Source organism: Camponotus floridanus, unplaced genomic scaffold, assembly GCF_003227725.1.
Source record: "Camponotus floridanus strain SB8 unplaced genomic scaffold, Cflo_v7.5 scaffold19, whole genome shotgun sequence".
Taxonomy (NCBI): Eukaryota; Metazoa; Arthropoda; class Insecta; order Hymenoptera; family Formicidae; genus Camponotus; species Camponotus floridanus.
In genome coordinates this window covers 1655435-1678586 of record NW_020229314.1, presented here as the reverse complement: position 1 = coordinate 1678586, position 23152 = coordinate 1655435, and the positions used below count along the sequence as shown (strand labels likewise).

The following is a 23152-nucleotide window of genomic DNA, read 5'->3' as shown; positions in this document are numbered from 1 at the left end:
ATTAAAAATTAAATCAAAATTGACAAATTAGAGTCATAGTGCGATAGTTGAAGCGCAAAAGAAGCAACGCTTCCTTCTTTCTTCGAATTAAAAATAATTGCATTAACAAAAAACGTTTTTTTGTTAATATAATTTTATTAATATTTCTAATTTAAAATATATACGAGTAATCAGAAAAAAGGAAGTGTTGCTTTCCTGCTCCAACTACCGTGCTGCAGCTCTAAATTGCCAATTTCGATTTAATTTTTAACGAATAACCGAAATTCATTCAGAGAGAAAGAGATTTGCAAAATCGTAATCTAAAATCCAATTTCTCGGGTGGCGTCGAAGTCGGCGCATTATGGTCGCGTGACTTTGGGGACCGGCACGCCGCCGCTGGCAATACTGGCATCCGGCAATGCATCGGTAATGAAACGAGGTGGGCAGGACGCAATAGTCATAAATAGCCGGGGCTACCTACTTACTCGGGGCGCGAGAAGGAGGCGCGGTGGTCCTCCTTTTGCCTCCTTTTGCCTCCTGTCGGCCCGCCGTTGCGCCGTTATTGCCGGTCATCCCGTTGAGAGCCATTAATCCAACGCAATAGAATTGTTCGCGATTTGTTCGTCTTGTTTTTCTCCCGTTTCGAGCATTACGCGTGTAAATTAACAATTAGATAACACGGCTATTTCCAACGTGCATTAATTATTTTTCTTGTTAGGTACATAAGCGGCCGTCGAATTACTAATAAAAGCTCTCGCATCGCTCATACGAGAGAATAAAAATTGAGATGAACGAAATTCTTATCCGAGAACATGCATGAGATTATATTTAATTATATAATTTTCTGTAAAATAATTATAATTTTGTATGCAATGTAAACATCTTATTAGTTTGCTCTTTGTAATTATATAAATTTAATTATCAATCATCTTTCAAAGAGAAATATTAATCTGTCTCTTTCTTGAAAGAAACTCTTCTGAAATTTTTCAATAATAAGAGTCATATAAAAATGATATAAAATCTCAATGGCTTCCGGAGAAACTGTGATTCATCGGATGAAAAATTCCGCAACAAGAAGCTGTGTATTGATGTATTGATCAATGTATTGATTCATGATCAAAGGACGAGTTCGAGAGAGAAATTGTCAAACTTGGATGGTGAATATCGAGGACAGACATCGGGGGCGGAAGAGAAGGATCGGTCCGCGAAATTGCACGTTCGAGCAGCGGGACAACCGGACGACATTCGCGGTACCAAGTGCGCTCCGCTTCTCCGGTAACCGGAGAACCGGAGCCAGCTATCGGTTACGGAAAACTTCCGTGCACGCATTAACAATTTTTCTGTCCTCGTACGTCCTCACCGTGTTTGTAGATACGCGACAGGTTCGCGATAGATCTGACAATGATGCGCGTTTAACTCTCATTCCGACTTACTGCTATTAAATTTATGCGTCCCGATTCGATTGTTTATCGCCAGATATTTAAATCGGATATATCGCAGGACACGCAGATTAAAGGATTTCGTAAAATTAATTAATTATTCAGATCTTGTACGTTAAAACTTAGAAGAAGAGAGTAAAATAATTCTGAAAAGATAAGTGAAAATTACGGACCGACTTAATTGTTGCATTTTTTAATTTTTCGATCAAGAGAAAAATGACGACAAGATTAAAGCCACACTGTAAAAAATTTTTGTGTAAATTTACAACTATTATAGTGGGTAATATTGAGATCAACTATTAAAGGTGTATATTTACATACATTAGTAATAAATTTACATGTTAGAAATAGATTTCTAGAAATGTTTATGTAATAATACATTTTGTATATGCATTTATACAATTTCACATATTAAATTTAATTTAAAATTAGTGAACATTACGGATTATTTCACAAAATTAGTGTAACAATTATACGCTTTTTATAACGAAAATATATAAATTCATGTACTTTTACAAAAATTAGTTATTTTACTCTTTATTGTGCAAATATATTCGTTTATTAAGTGTAATTTTTAAATTTTATATAAATGTTACAAAAAATTGTACATTTACATAAAAACCAAAAATTACACTTTTCACCTTGTAATTTCTCATCAAATATAAACGAATATTTACACAATAAAGAGTAAAAAAACTAATTTTTGTAAAAGTACATAAATTTATATATTTCCGTTATATTGTTACACTGATTATATGTGTAATTTTACATGCTTTTTTTTACAGTGTAGATAAATATAGAATATAGATCGAACAGGCGAAATATGAGAATTTTCATCGAAAAACCTAACACATTCATCGATGAAATCTTGCGATCGCTATTTGAAGCAGTGACCATTTTAGTTTAAGAGAATAGAGAGGAAAAGTGGGTAATACAATATATTAAGTAAATACGTGAGAAATGCACAGCATCGGCGTCGTGACGCGTGAGAAAAAGAATGTGACGTATAGTACACCTCGGGGTCCTGGAAGGCGTCTCTTCTGAAACGCGCGCCTGCTTATATTATTGCCTGCATACATATTTATGCGCGAAGGTGGAGGAGGGTGAGAAAGGTCGACGATGGAGGAGGAAGGACTCGCTTGAGTTAGTTATTACTGAATCAATTACTCGCTCGTATTTATAGGGTGTGTAGCGCGTGTTTCTTTTCTGTTTCTCTCTCCTTCGCGAACTGCGGAGGCGAAGACGATGAGAAAGAGAGAGAGAAAGAGATATTACGCCGAGATACGACCGGAAATTCACGGGGCTTCTCGAAATATACGGTGTTGACGATGTTGTGTGCGACACGATCGATAGATCGTGCGAGATCCGTTTTGCCGCGACTTATTAAATCTTTGAAGGATGTGGTGATATTTATTTTCTCATATATACCATGCTTATTACTAAAATGATTTATCATCATTGTATAGATTTTTAGTCTCGTATGATTTAATACTTCATCTCAATGCCAGTTGACCATTTATAAATTAATTCATAAATATTACTTATTTTATATTTTTATGTATATCCTAATTTTTAAATTTAAATATATCAGACAAGAAAAAGTCAAATTATATTTGCATCTAAGGATTTAATTTGTAATTATATTATCATATTAAAACAAAAGATTTCATCTATTTTGTTTCTGAATATTGTTAATGAAAAGAATTTAATCTTTTTTTTCTTAAAAAATTTCTAATAAATTATATTAATTTTTCGACGAGTGCCTCGATTTTTTTAGCTAGAGTGTAAGTTAAACGGATACTTTGGACTACAAATGCAAATTGGAGGCACGAGATCGACTAAAGTGGCTGGCGGACTTAGCATCTCGCACCTTCATCGATGCTTATCTCTTATCCGGCGCGAGGCGGGATCGCCAAAAAGGGAGGTCTACAGGTCTACGTCCTTCGTTTGTAATTAGAGAGATACGAGACCCTCGGTTATTATCTGTCGAGCATGGCGGCAATATGGCGAATGCAGCATATACACCCGGCTGATACTCACCCCCTTCCAACCCCTGCGTACAACTTCTAATATATTCAAAACCCAACCGCGGATTGTATTGCGCGAACTGAAATATTTCGCGCCATAAATTTCACGAGTATCCGCAAAAATTCGCGGATCGATGTAATCCAGTAGAGTTTTCATTATCGAGATACATATGAAATTGATGAATGTCTGTCGCAACATTTGCTATATTTATGCAATCCCTCTGCATGATTTATTTACTTATTCGATCATATATATATTTCTCTGGTTGTATTAATTTATCTATTTTCGTTTAATTGTGGAGAAATATTGTTTCTTTTTTTTTTCATTTATATTTATTATTAAAAAATTTAAATTAAGAGATATATATTTATTATATTTTTAAATTAAGATTTTTAAATTTATTATATTTTTAAATTAAGATTTTTAAATTTATTATATTTTTAAATTAAGATTTTTAAATTTATTATATTTTTAAATTAAGATTTTTAAATTAAGATGTATATATTAATTTTGCTTTATCATTCAATTAAATAGTTCAATGTATATAGAACATAAAATCTAATTTATATAATACAAAAAATACTTGCAAACAGTTTGCGGATTTTGATTGTAAATAGTTGAAATATGTTACGAATACAATTGATCGGATAATAGTGTTGTATACAATACAATTTTTTTTTAAACCATCTAGTTTTATATTTCAAAATGTTAAAACAGAAAAAATGTGTAATCTCTTAAATAGTTTTATTTGTTAAAAGGATGGCTAAGAATAAATACATATTAATAAGTGCAATTTTTGGAGAAATAGATAACTACATATTCTTAATTATGATATAATGTGAAAAATTAAATATAATAATGAAATTATTTTCTTCATTATTATTACAATTTTTTTCTCCTATTATTAATATTTTTAGAAAAAATAGTTAGGCAGATTAATCCTAAAATATATTTTCACACAAGTTCAGATCTGCAAAAACGTTGCACGTTATTTTATTTTCCGCACTCATTGGAAAACAAAATACATCAACTATATAGCTATAAGGCAACTGCGTACAAACAATCGATTGGCGGCTTGTTTTACAACTGATAAAATTTGTGAATATTTCGATCCAGTCGTCTGGAGATTTTTTTATGATAATGTGGATTTATATTAGGTAATAACATTTGCCAAAAATTTATAATTAATGGTGGTACAATAAAATTGCGTCCTTCTTAAAAAAAGAAAAAAAAAAGAAAAAATAAATCGAAACTCATTGAACGCGATTGCTTCCTTTAATTAATCGATCGCTGCCATCAGTATGGTAGTCAATATATATAAATAAAATATATAAATATATGTAAATAAAACACTTAGTTATACAAAGAGCTTCTGAATATGTAAATTAATTTAATATACGATGTAATACATTTCAATTAATTATATGCATAACATTATTATGCTACTTGAATATGTGTGTGTATATAATTAATTGAAATATGTGACGCGTACACGATAAAATTATATTTATGGAAGTCTATCTTCTCCTCTTTCTTTATTTTTTTATTCTATTTTATCGATATAAGATATAAGATATTGGGATTCTACAAATTGTGATCAGATATAATGTAGTAAAGACATTCACTAGGCAGATAGTCATGCATAATCAAACGAATATATTATATATGTGAAATAAGAAATGATCGTTAATATCGAATAGCAAAGATATCTCTAACGAGGGAATATCGATTACCGAAAATGTCAGACGCGAGTTACTTCTAAGTTTAATTACTATTCTATGAATAATTGAATGAATCTCTGTTTCTCTCCCACTTTTTATTCCGATCTGCTTCTATCTCTCATATTCCGCAATCTTTTATTCGCGATATATCATATAATAGATAACAAGAGAAATTAATTCTCAGTTAAAGAAAACACTTCTTTTGCATTTCTCTTAATAAATGCAGATCATTAATATATTTTTAATCATACTAATAAATTTCTGTAAACTCATATTTCTGTGTATATTCTGTCAAAGATATTACTATACAATAAAAAATAAAATGTTAATTATAACATTTTTCACATGTCCCAGAAAGTCCAATCTAAATTTTAAGTCAAAATAACTCGTCGTATGTTACTGACAAATTAAAAATGTTAAATAATCACACAATACCTTACATTTATTTTTGTTATTGTGACTTTAAGTGTAATGTAAAAATAACATACAAATGAATTAAAAATTACATGAAAAAATAGTTACAATAATTCGTAAGAATTGTTGTAGAACGTTAACATATAATAGTAATTATTTTAACTTAAATTATTTAATAGAAATATTTGATTTTAGTAAATTTGATTATTTTGCATGTCAAAGTTCAAGATTATTTGAAGATTTACTTTAATTTTTCTTAGAATATTAAACTGACTTTAAGATATGTTGATTGTTTAAAATGATTATATTAAAAACACTTAAAATAATATTCCATTTCTAAGAGACATGTACAAAGTGTGTTAATTTATGAAGTTGACATAAATGTAACACATGAGAACATTATAAAAATAATAACACATAAGTCATATGTTAATTTTACATTAAAGTACCAATCAAAACGTGATAACACAAGAAAATTTTAACATATGGACGCACAATTTGTTATTGTGTACTATTAAGATATTCATGAAATAGCAATCAAAGTCGCTCATAGTATTAAAATCGAATAAACTAGCATACCATACATCAACATACGCGCTCTATCCGACATCAGGTTAAATGTAACGCGAAATTTCATGTGAAATTCCATGTTGGGAACTCCAGGCGTACGAGGCCGTATAAGTCCGTACATTGAATGAGGTCCGCACCTATAGACAACCTTGGCGAGGGAAATCGCGGGAGAATAACCGGGAGCAGAGGGGAGAAGGAGAAGGACGAAGAGCTCGGGGCGAAAAGGTAGTGTGGGGTCTAGGTGTTAAAACACGGTAATTAACAACGAGAAACGCCGCGAAGAAACGACGAGAGCGAGAGAGAAGGAGAGAACGAGAGAGAGACCACCGATCTCTCCGGTGGCTACCAAGATTTACTGCCAAATGGCCGCGTATTTATGAACTACGCCTGTTGGTTGCAGGCGCGGCGCACACCCGCACGCGCTCTCGTGTGTTGGGTTCGCCTCGTAGCGGATGCGCTCGCGAGGGTCGGCGAGAGTGGAGTGCTAACCGGCCATCGATCATCTTTCGTGGATAGTTAGGAGCCATGAAACATTCATGCGCGATCGACCACCCATCGCAGCCGCGGTTTTCGCGTTCGGAGCAGAGCTGCAACGGACGTGCGATCATGTCGCAGTGCGGCTCGAGGATTGCACTTTGAGGATCGCTTAGAGACGTCGAATTGAATAGGGAGGTCGATCTAAACGACGAGATCTATGGACAATGGAGGGTCATAACGCGCGGAGAATTAATTACGTACGTCAATTGCCTTCCATTTTATACCAGTTTTTTTTTAGTGTAGTTTTTAATATATGTAATTTAATTAATAATATCGTCTCTCTGGTGGGTTCACGTATAGAACAATAACATTTTATTCTTGAATTCTGGTTGAAAGTTGAAGATCGAAACTTGTACTCAAAAATATTTACTACAGACTGTTCTGCAGCAGCTTGTATCACAGTTTTGATAATACTGTTTCAAACTTTTTTTTCTTTTTTTTTTCGTAAATAATCTCTTCGAAAATAAACGAAAAAATTGGTTCCCAAAACCTACCCCATAGAAACATGATAGTGAAAATCATGGAGAAGAAAAATAACAATAAAAATGAAACAGATTTAGAAAAATCTACAAACATGTAGAAAAATGTAATATCAAAAACTTTGATATTGCACTGCTGTTTAGAGTAGGTACAAAGGCAGTTATAGAGAAAAAAAAAGAATTTTGAGAATTAGAATTTTTGATACAAATTGACTTAGCACATATAAACAAACCATAAATGCAGAAATTATAGATTTCTGAGGATAAAACATACCTAGTAAGTCAAACTTCATATCAACTCTAATAAAATGTAATATTTAGAAACAGAAATATATCGATTTTTTTAAAGTAAATTTTTATATCTTTTCTCTATATCTCTCAAATCGTCATCATTTTTATAATTTCAACAAAAATTAGATTCTTTTTCGTCGCCGACATTATATTTATATTTTTATTTTGTGCTTTTTATTGCTATGTATTATTAATAATACAAATTAATAATATGTATTATTAATATTTTCAAAATTTTTTTATCATAATTGTTCACATTGTTTAATTAACACGCACTGTTAATTGCGTTTTTTTGGTTTCTAGCCTTCCTTTGCTTCTTATTCGATTTGCATCGTTTGAACCATTTTTACATTGTTATATTTTTACTTTTTAATTATTTTTAACTATTTTTAACTTTTTAACTATTTAATTCTTTTTATTCTCCTCATACACGTTCTTCATCCTGACTCAGAAATGCGAGAAAAGTGGGAGATTAGCGCGATCGAGGCGTGATCATTCCGAGCGTGTATCTCGAGCGGAGGTGGTTTCCTCGCGCGAGAGCGAGAGCACGGCATTTTCCGAGGGCTGGCTGCTTTATTATCGGCGCGCGGCATTAAATCTCCGAGGCCCCACACCCGCAACAGACCCCGTGATGCTCCTCGTCGGAGCCTTCTCCCGGCGTGGCAGCCGAGCCGTTGCCGGCCATAATACATTATGCCTACCTAAGGCTGTTAGTGGCCGACTCGTGCTGGCGCGCGTTAAGTTATTAGAGAATCAATTACTCCTCCGCTATTGTTTATGACGGGCCCCGAGGGCCCGAGACGCGCCCCTCGCTCGTTCTCCTCCTCGCCTTGCACCCCTCCCCTTGCCACTTACCTCCACCGACGTGATACTTTGCCGGTTTAACATTCATACCACTCTTCTCCACTTCCATTAAAGAGCGCATTTTTTTCCCTCGCTCCCGATATGCGCTGCCGTTATTACGGCGTGCTCGACTAAATGTTCATTGACGTATGTGTAATCTATGTGTGTGTGCGCGTAATCTTTTTTAATATATTTGATAATTTGCCTGTCTTATATTATTTTATCATGTAACATATTATACGCAAATATTTAAATCTAAAATGATTTTGTTTACCTTGAAAATATCTCTTTTTTTATAAACGTTTTGATTTAATTAGGTCATCTTCGTTAAATTTTAATTTCATTATTAATTTCCATGTATATGTATTTACGGATATTCTGCTTGTGGCTGTGATAATTTGCCTGTCTTTCAATATTTTCAACGCGTTATATTATTTTATCATGTAACATATTATACGCAAATATTTAAAACTAAAATAATTTTGTTTGTCTTGAAAATATCTCTCTTTTTTTACAGACGTTTTGATTTAATTCGATCATCATATCCGCTAAATTTCAATTTCTTTATTAATTTCCATGTATATATATTCATGGATATTCTGTTTATGGCTGTGCTCGACTAACAATAAATGTTTATTGACGTATGTATAATCTATGTGTGCGTGTAATCTCTTTTAATATATTTGAAAATTTGCCTGACTTTCAATATTTTCAACGCGTTATATTATTACGCGTTATTTTATCGTGTAACATATTATACGCAAATATTTAAAATTAAAATAATTTTATTTGCCTTGAAAATCTCTTTTTCTTTACAGACGTTTTGATTTAATTAGGTCGCCATATCCGCTAAATTTCAATTTCTTTATTAATTTCCATGTATATATATTCATGGATATTCTGCTTGTGACTGTGCTCGACATTGTATATTCTATTGGAGGCATCAAACGCCTCGGTCCGCCCCTGAACACAATCCAATCGATCCTCGTTCATTACAAGAACATCCATTTAGCGTTGACTCTTCGAAGCAGCGACAGGGGATATAAACGAGCGCTGTTTAGTACGCCGGAGGTGCGTCGACGTGAACAGAAACTACTCTTAATTTATGTTCGTTGTCGCCATAAGTATTGCGCATTACCTTGTTATACAAGCAGTTCTTTCTTAGATTAAACTTTCTTTCTGCTCTCTACGTATTTATATCAAATTTCTCAATAGCGTTAGAATTATTGCGGAAATAAATCAATCCGAGATTTCCTCAGATCGTTGAATAATTATTAATATAAATTATTATTCAAAACAATATCTCGTAATTAAATCAATTATATATGCACATTGCTCTTTCTCGGAGGCAGAGTAACGAGTTCGAAGCTCAGGTGGTGGGCAACGGAAGGGAAAATTTTGCGGATGGGAAGTAAAAAACCGGACGCTCTCGTGGGGCGTGGGGATACCGATGGCGGCGCGAAGCGGCCTGTCATTAGGCCCGATATATCTCACGCCGGCAACAACACATCGCAAACAAGAAATGACATCGAGATTTCTCTCTCTCTTTCTCTCTCTTCCTCTCTCGCTGCCATTAACGCGTCTGCGCGTACCTGCAACTTCGAACGCCTCCTCCGGCCAATACGATGACCAGTTATGTCTCGACAATTCGTGAGAAATCCCACGACACTACCTTTCCTGCTCATTGTTAGATGACGGCTTTTGCACGGGATTCGATCGGAAGTATCTTACTTGCGAAAATGCATTTTTATCGATTAAATTTTATAAATTTTGCATACAATTAACGAGACTGCCTCCTTATTAATAGATAAAAACTGTTTTGATAGATGAAAGGGAGATAGTTGTTTAACTTTTAAGGTTTATATATTGATACAATATAATAACAAGCGAGAATTTAATAAATCATGGCACATTTAAAATTGTTATATCTTTTTTTCCTTTTGTTAAAAAGTATTATTTTTATAGAAAAGAGGAGAGAGAGAGAGAGAAGCATTATTGTGACGCACGGAACGAATTATTTATTCCGAGAGAACAGTAATTTACAATTACGCACGTAACTCCGAGCGTTTCGTGTCTGATCATTATTATACGAGCCCCATCGTTTTCGCGAAGCCAATAGTGTGCCCTTCGGGTCTTCCGTCTACCCGTTCGCGAATCAATTTTTTCCCTCCGCGAATGTGGACGCATGTATGAAATTAAAAAAGGAACTCGTGCGCGAGCGAGGGAAAAAAAGGAATACCCGCAAGTAATTCGACCCATCGAGCACACACGTGCGTCTTGCAGTTTTTGCAAAGACGCCTCGTAGAACGATGGAACTGCGAGATTGCGAGCCGCTTGATGGCTTTATGTCTTCCGTATCCAGGGATGCAAATCATCTCCGAATTGTCACACATTACGAGCGTATTACAGTGATCCGACGGGAGGATAATCTTAATAAGCGCGCAGCAAACTGCAGGTATCCCGAGTAGGCGTCCCTCGATCGGCGGATCGTCTTTAAACCGTTGGTAATCATCTCGCTCGTCCATCTCGTCGCTCTCAAATAACGTTGGGCCGATCCAGAGACTACATCTCTCTCTTTATATACCGTTAAAAAGTCAAATTTCAGGAATAACAATAAAACTCGCGCATACATTTTTACAATTTGCCCAAATACTTGCCCCAATTTTTCAGGTTGTAATTTTGAAAATTAATTTTTTTATATGTAGATATATTTTTTAATTATTCGATATTTTGATATCATCATTGTATTGCGTATCATGTGCATTGTCGCAAATTTTCATATATCCAACTATCTAATTTTAATTAAAATTTACGAACATACTTTTATAAAAATGAAAGAAAATAAAATTTATTTTCGATTCAAAATGTGCAAGTTTAACATTTTTATTGCGTTGAGAATTAAACCTAGCTTTCTCCAAAAAATAATTTGGATATCAAAAAATAATTTGGATTTAAAAAAATAATTCGAATAATTAAAACGATAAATATATATATTGAACAATTTCCAATAAAATTGTAATATATTCGCGGGCAGAAAAATTCGTTGACGATATTCCGTTTAGTACATGTAGTTTTTTGCAAAAAATGATGCTCGCGAGAGAGAAGTCATTCCGACTGAATCGACCTGACGCGTATCTTGGGCCACAAGGGTCACGAGGGGAGGACCGTTTGGGCCTAGTGCGATGTGATCTTATTATACCGCGGAGCGATGATGACCGTGTTTAGGTGTTGGCTTGCCAGATTTAAGAATACACCTCGAGCCTGGACGATTATGGTAACGAGGCCTCTTTAGTCACGTTGACGTGCACCTTATTCGCGAATAAGGCGCGATATCCCGTGCATGCACGGCGACCTGTGTCGGTTCGCCTCCTTATTGAAACTTTGCGGTTATAAGCCACGATAGCGAGCTGCCAGACAAAGAATTGTCAAGGACTGTTCGATAAGCAAAACTTTTTGCATCGATTTTTCATTGCTTTATTTCAAATTATTTCATATGTATTTTAGAAAAATCAATTACATTTAATATGAATTATTTCAAATGAAACAAGATACAATGGAATTTTACATAGAAAAGCTACATGTGTCTATTGTTTTTACTTTTATCTTTGTTGATAGTTTTTGCTAAACTTAATCATCTCTTGCTGAAAGTATCTTGAAGATTATTTTTCATTTATTTATTTTAAATGTGATATTTTCTATCTTATTTCTAATATATTTTGGTTCATTAATTCTAAATAATATATTACATATATATTATTTAGAATTATTTAGAATCAAAATATATTAGAAATACGATGATAGAAAATATCATATTTAATAGATTATTTAGTAATAAAATCTAAAACATTTTAAAGCTTTTATAAAAATGTATAAAATTTTAAGACATTTTTCAAGACTTAAAACAATAATTATTTAATTATCCGCCACGTGAAATTATTAATATTTGTATCAATGTTTTCGCATCCTCTCGCTTAAACTAAATATTTAGATAGTTGAAAAGTTATCTAAAAGAAGAATTAATTTCCGTATCAACGATAAATAACGTGCGTTATATGGCGAATTAATGACTTCATATCATATCGAAAAGCTCATCGGAATGTCACACATTACAGGCGTATTACAGTGATTCGCGAGATAATCATAACAGCCAGGATCCTAAAAGTGCAGGGTATATATCGAGGCTAAGAGAGCGTCGAACGCAAAATCATCTTTTAAACTGCCGATAATTTCTTACGTTGCGCTTGCCGTTTTTCTTTCCCGAGGTGAGGGGGTAAGATACACAAGTGTATCGCGTGCGAAATTCATTGCAACGATAATCTCGTATCGAGCGAGCGCATCTCGATCTTTGATGCTCAGGGCTTGGCGATCGTTGAAATTTGCCAAGTCCCTGCGATTTTATAGTCGATACTCTCGCAAATCGACGAATACCTTCCGGCAAATATCGCATCCGCGATGTTTTATTTCTCATAAATATACAACAAAAATACAATCACATTTTATGAAATTATTAATTTATTTTTACCACCGAATGAGAAAAGTCAATAAATAGCGGAAAGCGTTATAAACAACTGGATTCACAAATGTTATTGCAATTTGTTACGAAGAGCTGCGTGACAAATAATTTATATGTTCCAGTTTAAGCTTTCTCATTTGTTGCAAAAACATCATGCAGATATTAAATCACGAATTATGCGCTCGATTAACGTTATTACGCGATAAGATTACACATTTTATTTTCAAATATAATTACGGATAATTAAAATATTATAATCAGTTAATGGAAATGACAAAATTTCTCTCTTTATTTTCACACATTTATCCTGATATTATATTCCTTTTATTTCGATTGAACACTCGGCATACAAGCATCGTCGCAAAAAGCCCTCCATTTTTTCAATGAATTATAAAAGATTTGTATTAATAAATCAACAATTTTAATTACACAGAAAAAAACATTCTTGTTTTGAAAATATATTTTAGTTTTAACATGGAAATCTTGAAATGAGATTATATTGCGTTAATTAAAAAAAATATAATTGCTTGAATAATTGCTTACTTGAATAAAGCCATTTTATATAGTTCAATCAAGAAAAATATATTCCAATGATTTAAGATTTAATTATTAAATTATTAAATTTTTCTAAGAAGATTATAAATTGTTGTATATAAGTTTTGATTGATACTTATTTTTTTTCTGTGCAGTAAAATATTAATCTTCAACTCGACCGAGGAAAATCCGTCATAAAAATTTGTCAGACGTGGAGATGTATCGCGCGACACTCCATACAAACCTTACTTTTTCGTCACCAATAAAATCAAACCCTTCGTTGGTTTTTTTTTTCTATAGAGACACGAGAGGGTTAACAACCTAGCGGGAACGAGGAGAACGAGCGGAGAACGGCGGAGAAAATAAGCGGACATCGAGGGAGGAAGATCGAGCAACAAGATCTCACGAGGTATCTCGATAAATCCCCTTCGCTGGACAAATAACGACAAGGCTCATTACTATAAACACGTCTCGCGCGCGGTCTCTGCGTGTGGCGCGTCGTGTTGCCGCGTTCTCTCTCCCCACGGCCATTTATTTTTATATCCGCGCGTGTGTCTACCTTGTGCGTTCGTTATTATATTATCCGGCGCGTCCCAATCGCGCACCGAGTCGCGCGCTCGACATTTTTGCCGGCGAGGACGAAGGACGAAGGCAACGAGAGCGACGTTTCTTTTCGCCTCGTCGCCAAAAGCGTCGCATGATCGGATCGAAAAATTGCACTATACAGGATTTGCTCTGTTGTTTTTTTTCTGGTTTGCGGTTATCTCGAAATGCGAGATAAATAGTTGATTCTGTGTATGTCACTGTTTTCACATTCGTCGCATTGCATTATATTCCTATGTCGCAGTGTTTGCGATTGAAACTTAGCTTCGATGAATATTAAAATTATCGCAGACAATATAATATTTGTTTCGCAATAAGATAATTTTAATAATATATAATTATATTTTTAATTATTATATAATTATATATATAATTATATATATAATTATATAATAATTATATATATAATTATATATTTTTTTCATTAATATAATTGAGTAGAGAGAGAATATATATAATTTCCACGTTTTTAATACTATGCATCTTATGGTTGAATAAAAAAAATGCGACGTCATTATTCAACCATTTTATATGCGGTGGATACGTAGAATGAGCTGAAACCTTGGCATCACCGACATCGATACAATGTGCCTGCGGCCCAATCGATACGTCAATTAATTTCCGAAAGGAGACTGCTCTTGACTAATTTAAATGACGAGCCATGTGAGGCCGACCGTGTAACAACGCACCTGGTGATTTCCTTTTTCTCAAACCCATATTTTTACCTATTATTATTCACGTTACGACGCAACAAGAATGTGCAACCAAGTGTAAATTCTGAGTCTTTACATACGTACATTATAACATGTATTTAATTATTTAAATATAATATAGATATCTATTTATATAAATTTATACGTTTGAATATTTATATAACATGTGTATGTATAAACATACCTCACAAATATTAAATGTGAGTAAAAATTTCGTAAAAATCTATTAATACGTATATAAATATCAGCTTCAACAGAAAATATAAAAATATCAATTTCGCAATTGCGAATGCAAATACGTACGTGAAAAATTTATATTATATTTAAAAATATATTATGTCTCTCTATTTCACATAAAATACATAATAAATGTAATTTTTTCATCTTTTGCATTTAAAGTTATTTAATCCAACTTAAACTGTAAAATTCATTCCAAGATTTTCATTACGTTTCGACCCGACAACACAAGCGCCAAGCTTTTGCTTGGCAAAAAAAATAAAAATAAAAATAAAAAAAAAACGAATGACATAAGCACGAGGCGTAAAACAGATGTGCGAATGTTCCACCACCTGCGCCGATTTTGCGGCAATACAAAGCTGTTTGTTATCTCGGATCTGTATTCTCTTGGATTTTAATTACAGTGTTTGCACCTAGTAAACAATTATTCTCAGTCTCGTATGTGTATTGTACGTGCGAATCCTCTTTCTACAGCGCCTTAATTCTTCCCTCGCGTTTTTCGCGCCCCGACGATACGTGCCCCTCAGATGGAGAAAGTGCCCGCTCGAACGAGAGGGGCCTGAGCGTCTCATGTAATTTTCATCGAGTGGGTGGATACCCATTATTCCGCATTACAGGGTCCTTACGAGAGGTAAGATCGTGCCGGTCGTGCGGATCGAGCGGAACGATCGAGGCGCGCATTAAAGACGCGAGAATTCGCGCGATTTACGTACAAATTTCGCGACACACGACAATCGATATAATATGCTTTGCAATTTTTTTTTCTCCGCAATAACGTTCGTCGAAAAACTTTGACGAGATGATTTATTTATAAATTAAAACCACTACGTTTTTTAAAACGCACGTGCAAAAAGTGTGTGTACGAGAAATAAGTTTACAACTTTTTCTCTTTTGTAAAGCAAATTTTAAGTGAGATTTCGTATTCATCAAAAAACTTTGACGAGATGATTAATTTATAAAACAATTGCATTTTTAAACGAAATAATTTCTCCTCTCTTTAAAATAGATGAGATTTCATATTCGAATATACTTGAGTAATTTACAAAAGAAAAAAAGTTGTTGAAATAAGTTCAAAAACTTATTTAAAAATCTATAAATATTGAAATTTAAATTTGCACGCGCTCTTATATATTCTTGGCGAATCTTTAAATAGTAGTTTATCAATGAAAAATTTACTTGAAATTACATGTCAAAAACAAAATCGATGTAAAGTTTAGATTGAACGTCATATATTTCGACAAATTTATATATCTATCGGTTTCTCTCTGTCTCAAAGAAAAAAGAAACTTGCGAAACTTGTTTACGGCATGAATATTTTCTCGCGGGATGAGGATTTTAACGCCAATAATGCTATATCGCGTCGTTGTAACACCATCTTTTTATTTCTTAATATCGGATCATTAGCGGCGGGCATTAGCGGACGGGGTTTCCGAGAGAGCGAGTTAACGATAACAGATTGTACAACAGGGCGCGATGTTTGCGAGCATTATTGACGCCACTTGTACATCGTTACCGGTGTACGTGACGTATCGGCCGAGTATCAGAGAGGTCCGCACCATCCACCATATCATTATGACGCCTCGCAGGCAGAACTATCGATCCCGATCGATGATATTAATAGTCGCTAACTACAGTCCTCCGAGCCGCCCGTTCTTACAAGTTCTACAGCAAGTTTCAGGCGCTTCTCTTCGACCGTCACTCGCGAGCGTTTGTTTATTACTTTTTTTCTCTTTTGACGCTATTCGACTCGCTGTTTTTTTTTTGTTGCCTTTGTCAAGGATAAACATAAACGTGAGCGCGAAATTGTCCATAAATTTTGTACGTAATATCTTGATTTTGTATTTTCTGATAAATAATTATCGAGCAATTCGTACGTATCTGCGATTTATCAAAGCCGAAATAAAATTGCACTACAATTGATTGTAAATTTAGAGAGACAATAGATTCTTAAGATGTAATCGAGTATCTTTTCACGAACAAGTTTCGAACTTTTACATTTAGCGACGCTGTTTTTTGTTGTCAAGGATAAACATACACATGCGCGTGAAATTGTTAAACGATAAAAAAATTTTCGACGTAATATTTTGATTTCGATAAAATATTTTCGTCGTAATTTCCTGATTTCGTATTATTTGATATTGTTTAATAAATAATTATTAAACACAATTTTTTTACTTATCTGCGATTTATCAAAACCGGAGTAAAAATTGCTCGATTGAACTTATAGAAATAATAGGTTTTTAAAATGTTGTAAATCGATCGTGTTTTGAAACTTTGACAAGTTCCTTTCGAATTTTTATATTTTAACGAGCTCGAAATTTTTCTCCTATTTTCAACATCAATTTTCTCGTGTTTATAAATTCTAACGAATTTCGATAAATTTATATAGAAATTAAACTTTTACTCTTTACGTTCTACTCAAATAGATAATAAACAAAGTTGTTCGTTTGAAAATTTCAAAAAAAAATTTTCGACGTAAATATAGTTTAAATAACCTTAAAGACGGTAATATTTGAATATATGTGTGTGCTGATGTGTATACTTAAAGTATCAAAGTATATATTGACATTAGATTGACATTGAGATCGAAGTAGGGGAAAAATTCCAAGTCGACTATTTACACATCCAAGTCGACTTAGTACACATATATATTGTGTATAATATATGCTATTGTTAAAAAATTACTCACATTTGTAGGTGAATCATGTCGCAGATTCTGTAATCTTGATACAACCTCCAATCTCGCATAGTTCCCTCTCGTAGGCACCTGCAATGATTTATAATATTACTCTCCAAATATAAATAAATATCGGATTTTCTCATTCAATATTACACGTAATAATACATCCGCCATATTCTTTCTTCATGGAATCGAGTATAAAATGATGTTTGATTCCAGAATTGCGGACAATTGCGCGAGAATCTTTGAGAAAAAAAGAAACAAGGACAACAATTACCGTGTTTGCGATCCATCGTGTTTACATCGTTCCATTGTGATCACAATCTCGGCGAAATAACACAATGACGCGGAATTAACGGAATTCGCGTGCGTAATTTAACAAACCGACGACGATTTCAGACGATCCGAAGTTGCGCGCGACCAACTTGTCCCGCCGAAATCGTAAAAGCGCACGTTACACGCGTTCTAGGGAATTTGCGAGCTGATTCTGCGAGAGGCGCTTCCGGTGCGTGCCGCTACGTCGGGCGCCATCTTGAAACTTGAGTCGCGTCGCAGCCGCGAAGAGGGCGCGCGGTGTCCGATCTGCGCATGATCCGCGCGCAAGCCTCCGGGAAGATAATAAACAAAAGGAACGATGGGGGATCGTCTCCCGTGAATCTGTCCGATAATGTGTCTCGTCGGGTTCGTGGTTGTTTGAGCTTTTACTTGAAACGAAAGACCACCACCACGGGGGTAAGTCTACCACGAGGAAGCGAGAGAATGTGTCGTATCTGGCCGCTCGAAAACCGCGTCTCGGGATTTCGAACGCCGACAGTTCGGAGTAGACGCGAGTGTCGTCGCGATTTTTGAGGTTACGTCGACGAGCGTAGCCTTGGCCGCGCGCGAACGACCTCGATTGGTCGGAAACACTCGCAAAATCGTCCTTCTCCCTTCGTATCGCGTTACATAATTGTTCGTCCGTCCGTTCGAGCGAACATTTATGGCTTACCCCGGGATTCGCGATCTGTCATAACGTGATATTCCGACCGCTCCGTATCGCGCCATATTGATAGCAAAGTGTTTTTATGACCGCGAATCCGTGTTTCTCGAGTGTTTTGCAGTTTTGGCGAATCCCGCGGATCGTGAGGCAGGAATTGTCGAGACACGGAATCTTGAGCGATGAAAAGTGCACATGCGATATGTACGATGAGTTGCATCGATTCGAAAATAATTTTGAGGTCTAATGGTTTCATCCGTAGATGTTTACGCGTTATCGGAGATGAAAATTGTGAGCCGTATTGTGTTTAAAGTAAATAATTACCGACTGTATTTAAAGTAAATAATTATGAGAGATAAGTCAATCGTTTGTCTTCTATTCGTCGATCGTATCGCTGACATTGAAGATTCTGTGCGAGAGAAATGACATTTTGACAGGCGCAGGTGAAAAGTTTTACTTGTATGGAATTTTTATGGTCCGATCGTTTATTTTTCAGCTGCAAAATGACAGAGGGTAGTGTGCCCAGAATGAAGCGCAATGGTGCGCGACTTTTTAAGAATCCTCCACAGCCGCATATGTGCATACAAGATTTTATACAGGTATTATATCATTATAATAACAGTATTATTGTAAGAGTATATTGTTTACATTGTGCGTGCTGGAATGGATAGCATGAATGTTATATAAATGTTAATTTTCTCCATCAAGGGCACTACTGCACCATGTTACGTGAATGTATTGTCTTGGGATAAAATTGCGATGCCTCGCAAGCCTTCACTGCCCGTGCCGCTCTACGGAGGTATGAGAGTGCCACCACCTCGCACAAAAACAGAAGCCATTGTGTTTGCTGTAATGGCTAATCCAGAAGTCTTACGAATGAGTGGCAAGAATGCTCAGGATCCAAAGGTAAATAATGTTTTTACATTTATAAAATTATCTGGAGAATAATGAAATTTCTATTACAATTATTTCTTATTAATTCTCAATGACTCATTTATTGCGTATGTTATTTTTTCCAACAGAAGCGTATGAGCTTTATCGAGTTATTACTAGACTTTGTAGAAGCAATGAACACAGGAGTTTTCTTCAGTCGTCATTATACAATTTTAAAAGATCGAGATATTACGGGCGAATTGAAGGAAGTTTGGAACGCCGTATTAGCCATTCGTGATAGCGAGCAGCGTCCGCCTCAGCAAGAAACCTGGATCGACGCTCAACCTTCTGTATCGCAATATCCTCAGTATCCAGAACAACAGCAGCAGCAACAAGAGTATACTCCACAACCGCCACAGTATCATTCGAGCATTGCATATGGCAGAACTATTAGTAATGAAAATATGCACTATGACAATTACGGTCATCAGCCTCAAAGCTCGATAATTTCCAAAAACGAGCCGATCTTCATATCAGGTCCTATTATGTCACAACAGTATCATGGTAAAGTTCCTCAAGTACTCTCACTTGATCGTTATAATTATCGGGAACGTGGTAGAGAAGATCAAATCGTGCAAAATATTATTACGGCGCAGCATCAATTTCAACCTAGACAAGCATGGCCACAGTATGTGAATACTAAATATATGCATCCGAACTCGAATCTGCCATACGGACCAGCTACAAATACTCCTCCAGTGATTAATCCTCCGAGCCTGATCAAGCCTTTTCAGCCATATGCCCCTTATCAGCAACAACAGCAACAGCAGCCGCGCATGGACAATGTAATGCACATTGATATGCGTAGGATGCAGCAACAACAACAGCAGCAATCACAACAAATGCACTTGAATACTGTACAGCCACAGCACGAACAGCCTGGATCGTTCAATGTACAAAATAATGCGCACAGGACGGGTAGACCGCATATGGGAGTAGTTCAGAAAAACAATGCTACTAAGAGGCAGAATTCACCTATGCATACTTCTTGTACAAATTGTCAAACAAAGGAAGATCAATCCTTCACGAAACCGAAAAGTCCTGTCAAAGTTCTCCAAAGAGAAACACTGATGGAGCGGCAGGATATAACTAATCATACGGAGAATAATAAAGTTTCAACAGAAAAAACAGAAGAATCAAAGACTGCTTTAGTGACAGATCTAAATGAGGATTTTAAAAAAGATGAAAATGTGGCTGTGGATACGTTGGAAAAAGAAGATCTCGATAATCCAGAAAAGGCATATACTATTGATGATCCGCCGCCATGCGAAGAGAAGAATCCTGTAAAAATAGATAAGCCTTCAGAAACAAAAGAGACAGAAGCGTCAGCAATGCAACAACCAACTGTTCAAAAGAATCCCAACAAGTTTGCCAGAAACAATGCTAAAACGCGAAAAATGATGAAAAATGACAAGCATAATTCTCTTGTATCGGATAGTCCGAAGCGCTCGCAGCCAACAATGAACAGCATTATCAAGAGCGTGTTCAAGATTAATGCGAGCGGGTCTGGTGAAGAGACGTCTAACAAAAGAAAAGTAAACGGTCAAACGAAGACAGCTAATGGTAAAACGTGCGAGAATGAGGAACAAGGGCAAGGATACACGATATTAAAGAAGGAGGCTCAGGAGGAAATAGTGAGCGAGATTGCTCAGATATCCATTCAAGACTGCAAGGACGCGACCGAAGTCGGTCCCGTGCTCTCGTGATAGCCTGATCTACAGCTGGTATACAGCTGTGTTATCACGCGATCGAGAGCTTTGATGTAAATAAATAGAACATTATTCGATAGAGAAGTCACAAGAAAATGAAAGATACTGGAGAGAGAGGAAGAAAGGAGGAGACCTGCCTTTGACGATCGAAACATTTACAGAAGAAATATTTCGAGTCCTTTCATTCGGAATCTACGCGTCTTCCTTTGGGAAAATTTTGACGGTCAGATATCGCGCAAATAGCTATGGACATAGTGTGTGTAATTCTACATATGCGATGAATCATTGTCACAGTGCCGTTGAATTTTTCGATAGTCGGTATCTGAAAGCATTCATCTACAAGAGACACTTCGATAGTCGATATTTTAATTCTTGGCGATCCACAATTTTTCAGAGATAATCGCATAATGTACTTTGAAGTTCTTTTATTTTCAAAGAATTTATGCTTCTTGAAGGCTTGGAGTAAGTTCAGAATTCGAAAGAAATAAGATAGCAAAGTGGATCATTAAGAATTAATCAGCAGGCTGTGAAAACTGTTGCAAACATAGTGTATATGATCATACTAGAGTAACAGTACTAGAGTAAAATCATCGTGTCTATTTATCAGCTATCGTCGACTATGGAAATGTCAAGAAAGCCATTTGTTTGGGTACAATTTGAATTTTAATGTATAGTTTGATTAATTAATCACTTTTTTTACAATGGCCATATTTAAAACATAGATTATTTTCTTCTATTTTGTTTTTAATAGAAATTCAATACAATTTAATTATAATTTTCGTAATATCTCTGTAACTACTATTACAAAGATGCAAAAAATTCCAAAATGTCGAGAGACATTCATGCGGTGGAATTTATTAGATTTTTGTTTAATAGAATTAGCCAATTAAATGACGAATTCAGTTTTCTTTCTATTCTAGATTTTATAGAAAAATAAGTGTTATCTCTTATATAAAGCGATGACACATGATTTGTTAAATGTTTAAGTTTTGATTTAAAACAGATAGATATATAAAATGAGTGAGTGACTGAATGTATGTGTATATTTGTGTGTATATGTGTATAACTGAACAAAACTAAATGAGTTTGATATTATTACTGTACCCACTATGGCAACGAATCATTTGAGCTCACGTTTGTTAATTGAATTCCATCTATCTAATAATCTGCTTCCAATATTTCTCGGCAGAGGGTAGTCGGATAAACAAAGAGAGTGATATTAAAATACTTTTAAGTGTATGAGATAATCTGGAACTTGGAACGCTGCTTAGCTCTATGCACGAATATGAATTGAGATTCGCTTTAGATTTGACTGAGCGCTAAAGCTGATTAAAATAAGCGCGATGAGCGAGTGGATACATGTGTGTGCTATTTAGAACAGCAGTCTCCGAATATTGTGACGCGAAATTTATCGCCTCGATAAATCATCGGGATGAAACATCCGATATAATCACAGATGTACGCGAAATTACTTCTATGATATTGGGAATTTTCGCTGATTAACGGATCATGTGATAGTTCATCGCCAATAGCTATTTAGAGATTCGCTCTGTGATTGAAACGTGTGAACCAATGTTTTACCCAGCTCCGTTAAGTATGCAGCGATATTGTCGACAATCTACCATTAGGGAGAGATGGTAGATTTAAGCCGGAATAACGTGTAATTATTGCGAGACGAGTGTTGCCGTAGATTAACGAGGAAAGAAGCATTTTATCATAGAATGTATAATTTGATCATCGCTCGTACTTATCTTCCTACAAAGCAATCGGGGAAGTTCCTATCAAAATTTGTATAACTTCTCCTTTAAGAACGTATAGTCAGCGAGAATCGTTCTTTAATCTTATCATTGGTTAACAAGAAATATCAAATCTTTTAATAAGGATCTATTATTTGTATATTACACAATTTATATTTATATATATATATATTATAGAATTTAATTCGAACAATTT

The 23152-nt window shown here is 35.0% G+C and overlaps 1 protein-coding gene across 2 annotated transcripts; it reads left to right on the top strand.

The window, feature by feature from the left end:
* Positions 1–18224: 18224 nt before the first annotated feature.
* Positions 18225–21900, top strand: LOC105248208 (probable serine/threonine-protein kinase DDB_G0280133). 2 transcript variants are annotated; one of them, XM_011252866.3, is made up of 4 exons: positions 18225–18313; positions 19054–19156; positions 19266–19463; positions 19580–21900. In XM_011252866.3, the coding sequence occupies exons 2-4, from the start codon at positions 19061–19063 to the stop codon at positions 21194–21196; spliced, it is 1911 nt and encodes a 636-aa protein (XP_011251168.1). In that variant the 5' UTR covers positions 18225–18313; positions 19054–19060; the 3' UTR covers positions 21197–21900. The 2 variants fall into 2 exon arrangements, with proteins under 2 accessions (XP_011251168.1, XP_025263585.1); XM_025407800.1 differs by lacking the exon at positions 18225–18313 and adding an exon at positions 18477–18761.
* The last annotated feature ends 1252 nt before the right edge of the window (positions 21901–23152 follow it).

Bases quoted from the DNA above. Each gene is read 5' to 3' on its own strand.
- LOC105248208 (XM_025407800.1), top strand. From the start codon at position 18,646: ATGACCGCGAATCCGTGTTTCTCGAGTGTTTTGCAGTTTTGGCGAATC. The intron at 18,762-19,053 runs GTACGATGAGTT...TTTATTTTTCAG, and splicing joins GAAAAGTGCACATGCGATAT to CTGCAAAATGACAGAGGGTA. The intron at 19,157-19,265 runs GTATTATATCAT...TTCTCCATCAAG, and splicing joins GCATACAAGATTTTATACAG to GGCACTACTGCACCATGTTA.